General features: G+C 36.7%; 1 protein-coding gene and 1 long non-coding RNA gene across 4 annotated transcripts in view; one reads left to right on the top strand and one right to left on the bottom strand.

Annotated features, from left to right (window-relative positions):
- The window catches only part of LOC144958671 (angiotensin-converting enzyme-like), an 80,055-nt gene that overhangs the window by 39,469 nt on the left and 23,086 nt on the right, over window positions 1-17,500 (bottom strand). Inside the window, exons 5-9 of the mRNA XM_078890797.1 lie at window positions 16,171-16,308; window positions 14,627-14,688; window positions 9,822-9,951; window positions 5,111-5,208; window positions 2,014-2,186 (exon numbers count right to left, since the gene is read on the bottom strand). Coding sequence (XP_078746923.1) covers window positions 2,014-2,186; window positions 5,111-5,208; window positions 9,822-9,951; window positions 14,627-14,688; window positions 16,171-16,308 — 601 coding nt within the window. The remainder of the gene's footprint in view (window positions 1-2,013; window positions 2,187-5,110; window positions 5,209-9,821; window positions 9,952-14,626; window positions 14,689-16,170; window positions 16,309-17,500) is intronic.
- Window positions 1-17,500, top strand: part of LOC144958693 (uncharacterized) — a 68,468-nt gene that overhangs the window by 44,948 nt on the left and 6,020 nt on the right. Inside the window, exon 1 of one of the 3 annotated variants that reach the window (XR_013642501.1) lies at window positions 12,613-12,697. The exons of 1 other annotated variant lie outside the window; for it this stretch is intronic. This is a non-coding gene — a long non-coding RNA (uncharacterized LOC144958693). Of the gene's footprint in view, window positions 1-12,612; window positions 12,735-17,500 lie in introns of those variants that run through there. One more of the 3 variants, XR_013642502.1, reaches the window with a different exon arrangement.

The following is a 17,500-nucleotide window of genomic DNA, read 5'->3' as shown; positions in this document are numbered from 1 at the left end:
ACATTTACCATCATCAATCATGCTGGTTAAATCTTCCATGACATGTAATAACTGAGTTATACAAGATCGTTTTCTCTAAATCCGTGTTGACAATTACTTAACATTTTGTGATTTTCTAAAAAATTCATGATTCTATCTTTAAGAGTAGATTACATAACTTTACATAAAATACACGTTAAACTTATAGGTCTGTAATTTCCAGGTTCGTTTCTATTTCCGTTTTTGTAAATAGCAGTCACATTGGCTAATTTCCAGTCTTCTGGAATTTTACCCTCTGATAGAGATTTGTTAAATATAATAGTAAAGGGATTGCTTATTTGTGTCGCAATTTCCTTGAGTAAGCGAGGATGTAGACCATCCGGACCAATGCTCTTTGTTACATTAATTGATAACAACTTTTCGATTATTTCATTTTCCGACATTAAAAAATTTGTAATACAATTCCATCGTTGTTATTGTCAACGAATGGGATATTAGCGTGATCCTCATTTACAAAAACATCTGAGAAATATATATTTAACACTTCAGTCTTTTCCATATCAGACATAGTGGTTGTACCATCGTCTTTTAGCAAGGCGCCAATACCAGTTTTTCTTTTAAGTTTAGACTTGACATATTTCCAGAAACATTTTGTATTAGCTTTACATTCTCGAGCCAATTTAGATTCATGTAATTTAGTTGCATCTGATATAGCAATTTACCATTATTATTATTATTATTATTATTATTATTATTATTATTATTATTATTATTATTATTATTATTTATTATTATTATTATTATTATTATTATTATTATCATTATTATTATTATTATTATTATTATTATTATTATTATTATTATTATTATTATTATTATTATTATTATTATTATTATTATTATTATTATGAGTAGTAGTAGTAGTAGTATAGTAGTAGTAGTAGTAGTAGTAGTAGTAGTAGTAGTAGTAGTAGTAGTAGTACTAGTAGTAGTAGTAGTAGTAGTTAGTAGTAGTAGTAGTAGTAGTAGTAGTAGTAGTAGTAGTAATAGTAGTAGTAGTAGTAGTAGTAGTATATAGTAGTAGTAGTAGTAGTAGTAGTAGTAGTAGTAGTAGTAGTAGTAGTATAGTAGTAGTAGTAGTAGTAGTAGTAGTAGTATAGTAATAATAGTAGTAGTAGTAGTAGTAGTAGTAGTAGTAGTAGTAGTAGTAGTAGTAGTAGTAGTATCATCATCATCATGATCATTTTGAGCTTTTTTTTGAGCTTTTATTTAGAGCATTATCCAGTAAGCGTGCTCAAAGCGCTTTACAAGGGGTCATCATTATCATCATCATCATCATCATCATCATCATCATCATCATTATTATTATTATTATTATTATTATTATTATTATTATTATTATTATTATTATTATTATTGTTATTATTATTATTATATTATTATTATTATTATTATTATTATTATTATTATTATTATTATTTATTATTATTATTATTATTATTATTATTATTATTATTATTATTATTATATCTATGCCATGCAAGGCTGCGAACATTATCTGTCCGGGGTAAAGTGCAGAGGGAGGGGGTGTCGATTTTTATCTCTATCCTTTTCCTTCCGAGTAAATTTAAACCTGCTGTTATAGTCCTCCGGATCATGCAAGGTGCTCAAGCCACAAAACTAAGACAAGGAATGGACTCGTGGTGGATTACCATTTTAAATCTGAGATTAACTTGTTATGTTAATGAGAGTTCCAAATCTACCACGTAACATCATTATTGAAAATGGTATATTTCTCTCTCACAATCTACTTGTCTTGGAATCGGCTGAGAAAGCCTGAATTCATAAATTATTCATGATATTGTTCTATACAAATAAATACAAAAATATAAAAATTACAAGCTTTTTCCTCCTTATAATTCAATACAAAATTGAAAAAATCAGCAATTTTCTAGAACTGATGATAAAGATACTTCGAAGGTATTGAGAGTCACCGTGTAGAGCAGTAACAAACATGTACCCTATATATATTACCTCACATCGTCCTTTTTGTACATCTCCGGAGACCAGGGCTGGCAAGAGGGAGTTCGACCGTCTGTAGGATGCTCTAGCATAGAATTGATCCAAAACCCTTTTGGCAATTCGGGCATATTAAGGGATTTGAAGAAATCTTCTGCAGTTTGAAACATCTTTCTGACACTGAAATTCTGATAAATGGGAAAATATAGACATAATTTTGTAAATAATATACATATACCTAATGAAATTAAATACAATCTCCTGGATATGATCCAAGAACTTATAAAATAACGAACTTTTAAACATTTTATATTGTCTTCATTTCCCACGCTGTTGGAATAATGAAAGATTATTTTTGTTTTTTGTTATCATACTACGTCCAATGAAAAATCAACATTTCCATATAATTTGGAGCTAAAAGTGTCAAAACGTCGTAGGGAGAGGCAGAGATGGTACCAGAGACAGTCCCAGATGGAGATCGTGATGAAAGCCCTATGCTCGATATGGAATAAAAGACATAAGTATCAACGCATCGCTATATAATAAGATATATAAACAAACCAATCATCTATATTAAAATTCGTTAAAGATATTATATAATTTTTGAACTTGTGTTGGTTTTTAGCATTTAGTTCTTGACCACAGCACGACTTTGTCAGTGCTATTATCAAGAACGAGTGCGGAAAAAAATTAGCTTTTATATAGCGCAATATCCACTAAACGTGCTCAAAGCGCTCAATGAGTCCCTGACTAACAGCATAGCAACACGTAGAACAAAACATGATGCCAGTTAGGCGATATTACATTTTTTTCCGACAGAGACTAACCCGTCAATGGCCAGGTACTCATTTACACCTGATTATGGTGAGAGAATATGAGTAAAGAGCCTTTTCCAAGGACTCAACTATGCGCCGAGCAGGCTCGAAAACCATAAACAAGTTCCAAAATTATTTTATTACATCTCCAATTTAAAATTAAAAGTCAGAAAAGATTACTCTGGAAAAAATTCAGAAATTGTGTTATTATTTAACTGAACCTTTAAGAGAAAATGTCAGTAATAGACAAACCATTTTATTGTATTCTTGCACGTCTAATTGTGTCACTGTCAAAAAGAGATAGTAAATAATCATCGGTTTTTCCACTAGTTTGTCGTCTGCAATCTGCGTCAAGAAAGTTCAAGGCCTCAAAAATGTAGTATCCCTCGTTGCAACGGTTTGAGTATTCAAACGTGCATTTATGAGCCTATAAAGGAACCTTACCACCGCTCTTTCTCATTACTAAACGGGGTGTAATAAAATGTAATCCCAAAGGCCGTTTTTCAGAGAGCATCTTTAAGCTCAACACGTGGCTCGATCGTTAACCTTCCGCGATGTTTAGAACATTGGTGGACAATCTTTAAAACAGTTTTGTTTTAGAATGAACTTTTTTATACACAAAACACACAACCGTTCACCAAAAATCATCATGAGCGTCCATTTTTTAATAACACGACTAGATAGCTGATGTGAAAATGCAAACGAAAGACATTGTTTGCAATAATATGAAGCGTATAATATTTGAAAATAACCGCATATATGCTGGAACCATTTCATAGCCTCTGAGCTGCAGGTTCATAAATCAGTGTCAATGCACGTCGGTCCCAATGTTACATTCTAGGAGATGAATAGCAAAATTATGAAATGAAGTAACCGAGTTATCCTCTAATTATACCTGGCAAGATTTATTTTCACAAGACATTGCGTTCAAGAGGGCCCTTTGAAATTGTAGCAAGATGATAAAGTTATGAAAACAGACCAAATAGCGACTTTAGACGTGAACTCATTCTCGAGTTAACGGATTTTTGTTTTTTACTTTACCTGTTCTTGCATTATCGAACTATTAAATAAAAATCTCCATTCCGACGAATGGGTAAAAGTTGGAAAAATCTAATGTCGTCTTTTATGATACAATTCTAACAGAAATACATAAATTATCCTGGACTTATCAAACTTCAATATTGCCTTTATTGCAATTCAAATAAATATAACGGTCTAGAGTGAATACTTTATGTGTTCAACTTTTGGATAAGAAAATAATAGATATTCAAAACAAACCAGCAACATTCATAATATCTAAAATACTAAAGACAAATCCTATTTTTCTCTTTCCTTCATTCTTATATTTGGCAGTTATTGTTTGTTTTGATTTTTGGTGCTCTATTTCTACAAGGCATTCAATATTCATATGAGGTTCAAGTTCCAGTTCAAGAGTTATATTAGGCTATCGGCCAATAGCCATAATATCTCTATGAACAAAAGTATTTTAATAATTATAATAGAGAAGGAATAACATTCTTTTAGTAATCATTTATACCTAAAAAAGAAAGCAATAATAATGATGATGATGATTATAATAATAATAGTAATAACAATAACAATAATAATAATAATAATAATAATAATAATAATAATAATAATAATAATAATAATAATAATAATAATATATATATACGTGTGTATGTGTGTGTGTGTGTGTGTGTGTGTGTGTGCTTTGTATGTCACGGTTAAAGATATATACTTGTACACCACATATATACATGAGTACATTTAAGTTGAAATACTATCTTTACCACGTGTATCATTATTGTAATCTTTAATCAATATATTTATGGCATTACTATTAATATTAAGGGCATTCAAGGGATTTTATCCTATTTTGCCCTATACCATATGTTATGTTATGTTATATGTTATGTTAATAATAACAACAATAATAATAATAATAATAATAATAATAATAATATAATAATATAATAATAATGATAATAAAAATAATAATGATAATAATAATAATAATAATAATAATAATAATAATAATAATAATAATAATAATAATAATAATAATAATAATAATAATAATAATATTAATAATAATAATAATAATAATAATAATAATAATAATAATAATAATAATAATAATAATAATAATAATAATAATAATAATAATAATAATAATAATAATAATAATATTATTATTATTATTATTATTATTATTATTATTATTATATTATTATTATTATTATTATTCATTATTTCATAGCATTTATTTCAACTGCAAGGAATGAAATTCTAACCTGCTTCTTTAATTCATTTGTCACATCCAGCTTGGATGTGTTCTTATACGGAATGAATATCCCATAGGTGTCTGTGTAACATATACCAGTCAAATCGCCTTTGAAAACAGAAAAAACGGTGTACCAATGAAATAATCATAATGAAATATCGTTTTGATTTCGACAAGAAAACTCTTCCCTTGTGACACAGTGATTAATAATGTGAAACCATCATCTAGTTAAAAAGGTTTTCTGTGCAGCCTTAATTTCAACTCTTATCAATGTAAAATATATGTTTTCTGGTTGAGCAACCTCCTTACTAACCATAGGAGAATCGTCACATTCGTTACGATACAAACTACTCTTTTGAATTTCGAATTTCGTTTGTACATGAAATTTTTGGTCATATCTAAGATATGTGAGGTGGGCATCAGTGGGGATTGAATCAGAGAATATTATGGGCGGTGGGCACCAGTGGAGAGTGAACCAGAGATTTTTGGAGGTGGTCATCAGTGAGGATTGAACCAGAGACTACGGGAGGTGGCAACAGTGGGGATTGAACTGGAGACTGTGGGAGCTGGGTACAGTGGGGAACGAATCCGGGACTTTGGGAGGTGGATACCACTGGGAGAGGAAAAGGAAATGCACAGATGACCGGATGGAGTTAATGGGAAGGTGGGACACAACTGGGGTGTGAAACCGGGAGTATGGGAGGCGGACAAACTTTGGGAGGGAACCAGGGACAATGGGAGGTTGATGTCAGTAGTGAATAAACCAGGGGCTGTGTGAGGGTGACACGATTCGTAGGAGGGGGGGGGGGGGGATGAACTCGGGACTATGGAAGGTGGACACCAATGGAGAGGTTAAGGAAGAAGACGTCTAGTGGAGAGTGAAAATGAGACTATCTAAGGCTGACACCAGTTGGGGAGTGGTCCTGGGACTATTGGAAGTGGACACCAGTAATGAAAGAACCCAGGATGAGATACAAGTGGCGAGTGAAAAGGGAATGTGAGCTGTGAACAATACTGTGGAGTGAATCCAAGGCTAAAGAAGACACCCAGTGGAAGGTTACCACGTAATTCCTCGGGTGGACAAAAATGGGAACTGAACCTGGGACTGTGGGAGGTAGGCATCAGTGGGGAGTGAACTCAGATTATTGTGAGGTGGACACCAGTGGGGATTGAAACTGGAGCAATGGGGATGGAGACCAATTGGGAATGAGCAAAGGACATCCTATAATCTTAGCATTCCAACTTCCATAATTCTGGGCTCGTTCGCCACTAGTGCCCTTCTCGTGTAATCTAGGGATTACTTTTCACTGGTGTCCATATATCATTTGTCCCGGGTTTATATTCTATCGGTGTCTATCTTTTATAGTCACGGGTTCGCTTCCCACCAGTGTCCACAAATTGGTGACTGTTTCAGATTTTCTCCCCACGGGTATCCAACTCTAACAGATCTATGTTCACTCCAAACTGGTGCCCACTTCCCACAATCTCTAATTTACTCCCCATCGGTGCCTATCTCCCATAATCTCTGGTTCAATCCCCACTGGTGCCCACCTCCTATAGTCTCCGGTTCACTCCCCACTGGTGTCCATCTACATAGTTTATGGTTTACTCGACTGGTACCCACCGCCCCAGGTCTCCAGTTCAATCCCCACGGGTGTCTGCTCCCATAGTCTCTGGTTCACTCCCCACCTATGCCCACCTCCCCGATTATCTGGTTCACTCCTCACTGGTGTCCACCTCCCATGGTCTCTGGTTCACTCTCTACTGGTGCCAACCTCCCATAGTCTCTAGTTCAGTCGCACCGGTTCTCTCATCCCACAGTCTCTGGTTCACTCCCCAATGGTGCCCACCTCCTAGAGTATCTGGTTCACTCCTCACTGGTGCCCACCTCCCTTGGTCTCTGGTTCATTACTCCATTGTTGCCTATCTCCTATAGTCTCTGGATTATTCCCCGGTGGTGCCTTTCTCCCATAGTCTCTAATTCAATCCCCAGTGGTGCCCACCACACATAGTTTATGGTTCACACCCCACTGGTGTCCACTCCACATAGTTTATGGTTCACTCGAAGGTAACTAATTCCCACGGTCTCCAGTTTAATCTTCACAGGCGTATTGCTCCCATAGTCTCTAGTTCACTCTCCACAGGTTCCCACTTTCCATATTATCTGGTTCACTCCTCACTCGTGCCCACCTCCCATGGTCTCTTGATCACTCTCCACTGGTGCCAACCTCCTATAGTCAATCGTTACCGGTGCTCTCATCCCACAGTCTATGGTGAACTACCCAAGTGTGCCCTCCTCCTAGAGTATCTGGTTCACTCCTCATTATTGCCTATCTCCCATAGTCTCTTGTTCAATCCCCACTGGTGCCCACCTCATTCAGTTCTGGGTTAACACCCCATTAGTGCCTACCTCCCATAGTTTATGGTTCACTCCTCACTTGCGTCCACCTAACATAGTTTATGCTTCATTCGACTGGTACCCATCTCTTCTGGTCTCCAGTTCAATCCCCACTGGTGTCCTGCTCCCATAGTCTCTGGTTCACTCCCCACTGGCTCTCACTTACCATATTATCTGGTTCACTCCTCACTGGTGTCCACCTCCCATAGTCTCTGGTTCAATCGTTACCGATTTACCGGTGGCTCATCCTACAGTCTCTGGCTCACTCCCAAGTGTGCCTTCTTCCTAGAGAATCTGGTTCACTCCTCACTGGTGCCCACCTCCCATAGTCTGGTTCAGTCCCCATTGGTGGCCACCTCACATAGCTTATGGTTCACTCGACTGGTATCCACCTCACATAGCCTTCTAGTTCAATCCCCACTGGTGTCCTGTTCCCATAGACTCTGATTCACTCCCCACTAGTGCCTCCACCTCCCATATCAGGTTCGCTCCTCACTGGTGCCCATCTCCCATTGTCTCTTGTTCACTCTCCACTGGTGCTAACTTCTCGTAGTCTCTGGCTCAATCCCCACCGGTGCTCTCATCCCATAGTCTCTGGTTTACTCCCCACTGGTGCCCATCTCCCACAGTTCACTGCACAATTGTGCCCGCCTCCTGGAGCATCTGGTTCAATTCCCACTGTGGGCCTATCTCCCATGATCTCCGGTTTACTCTCAACTCTTGCCCACCTTCCATAGTTTGTGGTTCAATCCTCACTGGCACCAGTCTCTTATAGTCTCTGGTTCATTCCGCAATGGTACCCACCTCACATAGTTCTGGGTTCACTCCCCACATGTTAACCACATCCCATAGTCTCCAGCAATCCCCACTGGTGCCCTGCTCCTATTGTTTCTGATTCACTCCCCCCGGCTTCCACCTCATAGAGTTTTGGGTTCACTCCCTACTGGTGCCCACCTCCCATAGTCTTTGGTTCTATAACCACTGGTTCTCTCATCTCATAGTCTCTGAGTCAATCCCCACTGGTGCCCACCTCCTATTGTCGCTGGTTCAATCGCCACTGGAGTCCACCTCTCACAGTCTCTGGTTCACTTGACACTGGAATAGATTTCTCTAGCTTTTGGTAGATTTAGTTGGACTTCGGTGCATTTCGGTAGATTTCGGTGGATTTCGGTATTCAGCAGTACCCGTTATGCCTCCATCTATTGTAGGTCGAGATTACTATGTTAATATCAATGTCGTGTGTTAATTCCTTTTGGAAAGTTTAAGAAGTGAAATAAACTGGCCTCCGCATGGACAAAGTGAATGGTTAAATAAACTCTGCCATGAGATTTCCCAGATATCATGGAGCACAAGTGTGTACGACAGGTTCCAGACAAAGCAAGAAAGAAAAATAGAAGAAAAAAAACAATCCCAAAAGATCAGTCTCGACTGGGTATCGAATTTCGAACAGTCTGATTAGACCACATAGGCTCCCGATGGTTAGGACAATTTTAATACCTATATTCTTCACAAGGGTACGCATTTTACGCTGTGAACCCTTCCTTGCACCGCACAACACATTACATTGAAAAGAGGTACAAGGACGAAGAATTTGAGTACTTCATTTGGATTTTTAAAATCAAATTACGAAATCTGGGACAGGCACGAGATTTACTTGTTAAAATCAATGACTGTAATTTGTAATTAGAAAGTGCCAAGAAAATGCCATGATGACATATTGATGATGATGAGTATATGAAATGCATGATTTGCATATGAGCCATTGTAAAGGATTCCATGATGTAGAAGAAAGAAAAGAAGTAGAAGAAAAGAGAACAGAGCAAGATCATCTGACTGTAACGAATTTGCAGAAACTGATTAGATAGGCTCGATGGTTAGGACAATTTTAATACTATAATCTTCACAAGGGTACGCATTTACGCTGTGAACTCTGCAACGCACAACACATACATTGACACGAGAGGTCAAGGACGAAGATATTTGAGTAGCTTCATTTGGATTTTTTAATAAATCAAATTACGAAACTGGGGAGCAGGCACCGGTTTATGATAAAGATCTGAACAAGTATGTAAGAAAGTGCAACACATGATTATGGAAGATTGATAGATGATGAATGAAGTTTTATTGATGAATGTATGAATGTTATGATGAATGATGATGGTGTAAGAAAAGAGAAAACTGAGATGATGAGAGAAAAGAAACAGATAGAGAAAGGAAGAAGAAGAAGAAGAAGAAGAAGAAGAAGAAGAAGAAGAAGAATATAAAAATAGAAGAAAAAAAGACATTCCGACATATTTTATCAAATATAATCAAGACTTCTTACCAAGTAAATGTGCTGGAACATGGCCAGATCTAGGAAATTTGTCAGCTCCAAATTCTCTTACCAGTTTTCTTCTCAAATAAGTATGCAATTGCTTATAAAATGGGAGGATTTCCTCAAGTAAACGTTTAACCTGCGGATTGAGTTGGTATCGAAAAGAACATGAGAATACAACCCAAAATATTTTTTGACGAAGATATCATACTAGAAGTATAATGGCCAGGACAACATAATATCTTAACTTGAATAGTAACAGAAAATGAAGTGAGGAAAAAAGTGCTTTTCACTAACTTGAATAGGGAAGAAAAGTGTGATATCAAAACAACTGGTTCCTATTTCATTGGAAGTTTAAAACCACTCTTCTGGAGGACTGGAAGCATACCTTGAGTAATTGATTTTCTAGATTCAGAGTGATGGTATCCACTGGCGGTCGGTCAATAGAGCGAAGTTGTTTTGTGCCGCCCTATATTTTCCGTAGATTAGCATGTCAACCAAACAAAAAACTTCAATTTTAAAATTTTGATAAAATTAAAAATTTAGCACATACTGCTTTTTGTTTTAAATTTAATATTTGATGACTCGTGCGTCGCTTGCGAAGGTAGCGTCAAATCGGCACGTTTCATCTTTCCCCCGTTGCCTGCGTGGGGTGACAATGAGCGGAGGGTGTGGTGTGGTGGGGAAGTTTTTTTTGTTTATATGAGCCAGTATTCGTTTGGCCGTCCTGTCCTTATCCTATACTCTGTGGTACCTTGAAGAAAGTTAGTTACCACTCCCCAATCTCCCTCCACCCTCCCTCCCCAACTAACTATTGTCTTTCACTGCTAAAATAATTAGGCCAAGACGGCCAATCTAGCGATGCACGCCCTGAGGTCCTACTTGGGATAAATTAAAACCATATCAGTTTTATCACTGAAAGAAGAGGCTTTGCTTCACTAAGATATACGGATGAAGAGAATGGCAATAAATATATATTTTATCATTGTTGGTTTTGCTTAAATATATATTGAATATCAAAAAGAACAGTAAACAAAGTATGCACCGAGAAGAGCCCATGGTACTATAAATAAAAATCCCTGACCCCACGGAGTCCTTCATCCCCGCACACTCCCAACGATCCCTACTCAACTTGTATTGTGTGCATTGTCTAATAATAGTATAATTATAAAGGTGTCGCTGATTGTGTGTGAAGTTAACAAGTGCTTTGCGTTTGGAATTTAATGTGGATTTTTAAATTCAATTATTCTAAAGTTGTGTGTCATACCGTAAGTATTCAGAGAAAATGTATTATCGCTGTTGTCATTGTTTATGAAACCTACCTGTCTTTATCTTGAATGATTTATTTTAAAAGTTATTTCTGTAATTTGTAACCAATCATGAATCATGTTGATTTTTTAATTGAAAATCGATTCCGACACTTATCCCCTCAAGAGAAAATAGTGGTGAAAGATTTAGGTTCACACAAACCAGTGAATTTTAACTTAGTTTCTAACACACCGAGGAGACAGCGCCGATTTAATAATGATTATTTTTAAAATGTTGAATGCCTTACTGCCAGTGAAAGCCGTAAAACGCTTCATTGTTTTTATTGCTTGATTTTTGGTGATGTATGCTATAACGGACAACAGGAGGATTCAGTGATATTGCGCACATCTCTCAGACACTGAAGAAACATTCTGAATCAAATAGCCATGTCACAGATGCTGTTAAATATAAACTTTTCAACGTTGTAGATATAAGAAATCAGTTGGAAACAGGACATGCTGCGTATGCGAGTCGTTATAATGAACAGGTGAAAGTTAACAGACAAGTTTTGTCCAAGATAATTGATGCTCTTTTGTGAGTACGTCTCGTTAATATTCTAACACACACACACACACATACACGCACACACAAATACACGCACATATGCAAACAATTGCAATACACCCCTCACACACACACACACACACACACACACACACACATATATATATATATATATATATATATATATATATATATATATATATATATACAAAGTAGGTCAAATTAAGTTAAATTAACTAGACCAATAAAATTTGATTCTGTATTTCGGATTTGTGCCGCCTTAAATACAATGTGACCAACCGCCCGTGATGGTATCTAATTTTCTAGTCTAAATAAATGCTGGTCGTCAATAAATATCATCCATCTTTTACGTCCCGTATTCCTAAAAATCTCCCTACACATCCCGTTACTGAAAAATGGTATGCCACCTATTCATTATTAGTACTCCGAAAGACTGGTTACATACACGCTCTCAAGGATTTAAGAACCATAAGAATAAAGGGTTTGATGTCACGACTTTTCTTCCCTCTTACAAAATTGTATATGACCAAGTCTTTGCGCTGCTTTTCGACTTCTCATAGGGCAACGATTTTTATGTAGTTGATTAGCTGCAGTAGGGCTAATTATCATTGCTCGGGGAACTATTATTATCGTTGGTCCTGATAAGTATTTTTAGAAGTTGAAATTGATTTCAAAAGTCAAAGATTGATATACCGGTATCCAGAATTGAGATCTATTTCAGGCGTCCGATTTCGAACAACTCTCAATCAAGACTTCCCGAGAGTAAATAAAACGCTGTAAACGGTATGAAAACGCCGTTGATTTCCATCTATTTTATACCTGTCCATTTCTTATTATTCTTATAATAGGCTCAATATCAATGTATCGATTAAGGTAACAAGTAGAGACGATATTTTTATTTCCGGTGTACTGAATACACGCGTATGTATAGAGTACACTGGTGTCCGGAATGCACAGTTCCGTTTTGTGTACATACACATAGCTTAGCAGTTGACTGTCAACAACCAAAGGACAGTAGTCCATTGTCTTGTTCCTTTCCCAGTCGTGAGCAGGTATCTTGAGTTTATTTCTACCTTTTATCAGGAAAGGGTGAGAGTCAATAATGTTATGAATAGGCTAAACTTTTGCCGGTTGAAAGTGGCGGGTGCTACGTTTGTTTGTTTGTTTTTTTTAACTTTGGTTGACATTACAACTACTTGGGGATGGGGAGCTCTGTGATTGATTTTTTTTTTTTTTTATGATTGACACGGGTTCTAGATATTAATGGTTGGTTTAATCTACACGAAATAACAATCAAACTCAATTCACAAACAAAATCAATACTCTCTACCGACGTTTCTTCTCTTGACAACCCATTTCCCTTGTTTGTTCAACTATCGTTTCCACGCACCTTCTCGCGCCGAGTCCCACAGTTTCATGCACATCAATCAACAAATCACAAACTGTTACCAATAAAAACCCATAATCCATCTATTATTTTGAAAGTGCCTTTTATCAAAAAGTATCCTAATCAATCACTGCATAAGCATGAAGCAGACTTAAGGGAAGGAAACATCGACGCGAGAATCGTTGAGTGAAGCTAGTGACTGTTAGACAAATTACGAAGTGAATCGTACAGATGAAAACAAATCTACAAAGCATTCTAAAATTATGGGAGTGAGACATCCAAAGTTAAAGACCGGAAAGCAATTACGGGTTGACATTGAACTTTAATCTTTACAATCGATAAAAATTACAAACTCGAACACTGGCATTGAAACCGTTCATATCGTTTGGTTTTGCGTTTGAGGCTTGTGATTAGGAACTTTAGAAGTCGGAAAACGTAGCTAATGCACAAAATAGATATCCCGTTTATTGTTGTTTACATTGTAGATAAGAAACTTTTAGTGAAAACAAAGATGGACAAATGAAATTTTATATTAGTTAATTTTATCATTGCTAAATTATTCTGAAAATTAGTGTCCAAATAGATCTTGTTTTGTTCAGTCAAGCGCATTAATTTTTATTAATTAACTTTACCTAGGTCTAAACATAGATCGAAATTAATTTTTGGTAATTTATTTTACCATTTATTTCATAAAATATCAATATCTAGACAACATTTGATGCGTGATCGAATATTTATGAGTATGTGCTTCTTTTCCCGCCTAACAACCGTTTATTTTTTATTTCAAGTCTGTTCGTTTAGACGCCGACATTAGCTGCTTACCTGCATTGTATTTAGATTTAATAGATTGATATTGCATAATATGTTAGAGTCTAACTAGAGTTCTGACGACCCACTGATTATTTATTTGTCACTGTCAGTCACTTAACCCGTTTCATTTTAATTTTAGTTTTAGGAAATTAGTCTTTTCACATGACCTGTTCTATATTGCTGCTTCACGGGTTGGGAGCTACAGTGGCTTAAATTTCATGTTGGGCCATACTGATATATCATCAGAGGAGGCATCAGGGGATCGACCATGTTTCATAGACAATGTGGTTTACAAATCTGCCCTCATTAATTGATAGTGTAAGCAAATTGCAAAATTGAAATAATAAATGAAAATGTACTCTTTCACGCAAAATTGCGGGCTATTCACTAGTTGGTTGAAAATGATAAAGACAGCTCATAGGCAATCTTTTGGTGCGCATGAATACAAATCAAGCGTTTTATTTTGTTAGTCAAATTGTCATTCAATCAGATCGAGAAAATACAAATCATTTGGAATTGAAGTGCTACTTCTATACAATTGATTAAGAAATATCTAAGAGTCTTACGGGTTGAAGGATGGATAAACGTATTCTTTCATTTCTCTGTATTAATGAGACTCGTTATTTTTCTTTCGTGCAATAAAACCACAAGCTCGTAAACTAAAGAATTTAGACCAAAAACAGCAAGATAAAAATTTATTTTAAAAAACAAGTACCAACAGGAAATAAACAAACAACATGACATATCAAAACAATCCATTCAAGTAAACAGATTTCTAGGTTACCTCTGCTTCAAAGTTATCTATGTCATAATGTGATCTCCAGTAAGCTCCAGTATCACTGTGACCTGCGGAGTATAAACATCCAATATGCCAGTAGCTCTTATACTACATTAATGATACTATTTCTGTCAATCTTTCTCTGTCTATTTGTCAATAAACCCATCTTCATTTTGTTGTCAAATTGTTTATCTGTCTCTCATTTTCTACTTTATACCCCCATCAGTCTGTCTGACTGAATGTCTGTCGGTCCGTCTGTCTGTATGTCATCATTAATATTTTATTACCACTACGACATTCTCTGACTGAGTTTGAACGTTCAATTTTCAAACTAAGACTTCACGTCTTTACGTTGTACACTATTTTTGGAACTGGTATTATAAAAGAAATATAAAAAGATTGAGCTTTATATAGCGCAATATCCACTAAATGTCTCAAAGCGCTTTACAAGGGGTCCCTGGTCAACAAGAACATTTATAACATGTAGGACGGGACATGACGCCTGTTAGGCGACATTACAATTTATCGGACAAAGACAACGCTGTTAACGGCCAGGTACTCATTTTACACCTGAGTACGGTGAAAGAATGTGAGTAAAGGGCCTTCTACAAGGACTCAACTATGCGACGAGCGCGAGGCTCGAACCCTGGACCTTCCGATCGGAAAGCGAGTGTCATACCACAAAACCTAGCCGCATTATGTCAATTAAAAAGGTTACCCTTTTTACATTATCATGACTATTTACTGAAATAAACATTTTTTGTATGTATGTATGTATGTATGTATGTATGTATGTATGTATGTATGTATGTATGTATGTATGTATGTATGTATGTATGTATGTATGTATGTATGTATGTATGTATGTATGTATGTATGTATGTATGTATGTATGTGTGTGTGTGTGTCTCTGTGTGTGTTCGTACTTACGTAGTATGTATGTATGTATGTATGTATGCATGCAAGTATGCATGCATGCATGTATGTATCAATGTATGTATGTATGTATGTATGTATGTATGTATGTATGTATGTATGTATGTATGTATGTATGTATGTATGTATGTATGTGTGTGTGTCTGTGTGTGTGTTCGTACTTACGTACGTATGTATGTATGTATGTATGTATGTATGTATGTATGTATGGATGGATGGATGGATGGATGGATGGATGGATGGATGGATGGAATAATGAATGGATGGATGTATGGATGGATGGATACATTCATATATGTATGTTTGTATGGATGGATGGATGGATGCATGGATCGATGAATGGATGGATGGATTGTTGGGAAGGTTGATGGATGGATGGATGTGTAGAGAGATGGGTAGATGTATGGATCCTTACGTGGATTGGTGTATGTTTGTATTATGTATGCATGTGGTTGGATGGATGGTTTGATAGAGAGGTGGCTGTATGAATAAAATGATGGATGGGTGAATAGATGACCGTTTGGATGGATAGATGTAACGATAGATGTATGGATTGATATATTTAAATGGAAGTCCGATGGATTGATGGGTGACTGATGAAGCAAATTACCTACCTAAGATAGCTAATGCCTCGTTACTGAGTTTAACGTATTCTGGGTAGAATTGTTTAATTTTCTTGCCCGTCGAATCTCTAAATATTTTCCAATTATTCAGATCGTTCAGGTATTCGTTATTGAATATAGCGTTGTAGCCTGGAATAAAAAAAAAAGAAAGGTTGTTTTAATACTCTACTGTGTCAAATAGACCCCTGATGGTTTGTTTTTTTAGAATTGTTGCGCATCTCCCCCCCCCCCCAAGCTAATTTGCAACCCCCCTCCCCCCCCCCCCTTCTACATTAGTCAAGATTGAAAATGTAACATTTTTCTAAAGGCAATAACCCAAATAAAGGTCAACTCTTACCAACTCAATTGATGTAAGACATGCTACAATAAGAGTGGTTCTCATGGTTCTAATGACTTCTCATTGAATTTCTTCGGTTTCTAATTATCTCTTGTGGGATAGCATTCCAATACTCGACTAATACGATACTCAATATTTTGATTTTCTGTGGTTGTCTCGACTTCACACACCGACCAAGAGTGTCCCAAAGGTGTTCAATCGGTGAGGTATCTGGTGATTGGAGACCCAGTGATGTTGCAAGGCTCGCCGTATGAGGGCGGGCTTGTTTTTTGAAATATCGAAACGGCAGTATGTTGACAGGGACATGACTTGAGTTGCCAGCACTTCGGTTAAGTAACGTTCTGCGTTGAGGGTTTCCCTGACGATAACGAGAGGGCTTTTGGTATCGGTGCCTATGCCATCCCAAAACCGCTGCCTCCAACGAACGATTCAACTTCCACGTACGATGTTCTGGTCTTGGAAACGAGTGGAAGGGGCTCTCTAAAGAGAGAATAGTCCGTCAGACTGGGATAAGTTGAAACAATATTCGTCGCTAAAAAGTTGTTTCTGAGTGAGGACGTATCCATGGCAAAGTTGACAACATTTAATCCCATCCCAGTAAAGACGCATTCTCACAGTCTGTAGGGTAAGGTTGTATTGCCCTGCAACGGTTGTTGTTGACGTGAAAGGGTTGTCTCGGAAAGACTGGCAGATCTCACCATCTTGGTTTCGTCAGTTTTTCTTCTGTAATGGCACCATTAGCTTCAGCCCGTTGACATAAACAAGTGACTCTGCTGTGACAGCATTCAAGATTCTCACTGATTTGACGATAAGTCAGATCAGCCAGCCCATTGCCAATACCTTGATTCCTCTGGTCCTCTGTAAGCCTTGGCATCGTTGTAGAGATTTAGCAGTGATCAATAGATTTGTGACATTGCAGCTTCGAAACTCGGGCATGTATAATGCGGATGACAATATTTCATCGTCATGTTTTCATGGATAAAT

Source organism: Berghia stephanieae, chromosome 1 (assembly GCF_034508935.2).
Source record: "Berghia stephanieae isolate SIO BIC M18660-M18661 chromosome 1, UCSD_Bste_1.3, whole genome shotgun sequence".
Lineage (NCBI taxonomy): Eukaryota > Metazoa > Mollusca > Gastropoda > Nudibranchia > Aeolidiidae > Berghia > Berghia stephanieae.
This window is presented reverse-complemented; position numbering and strand designations above follow the sequence as displayed.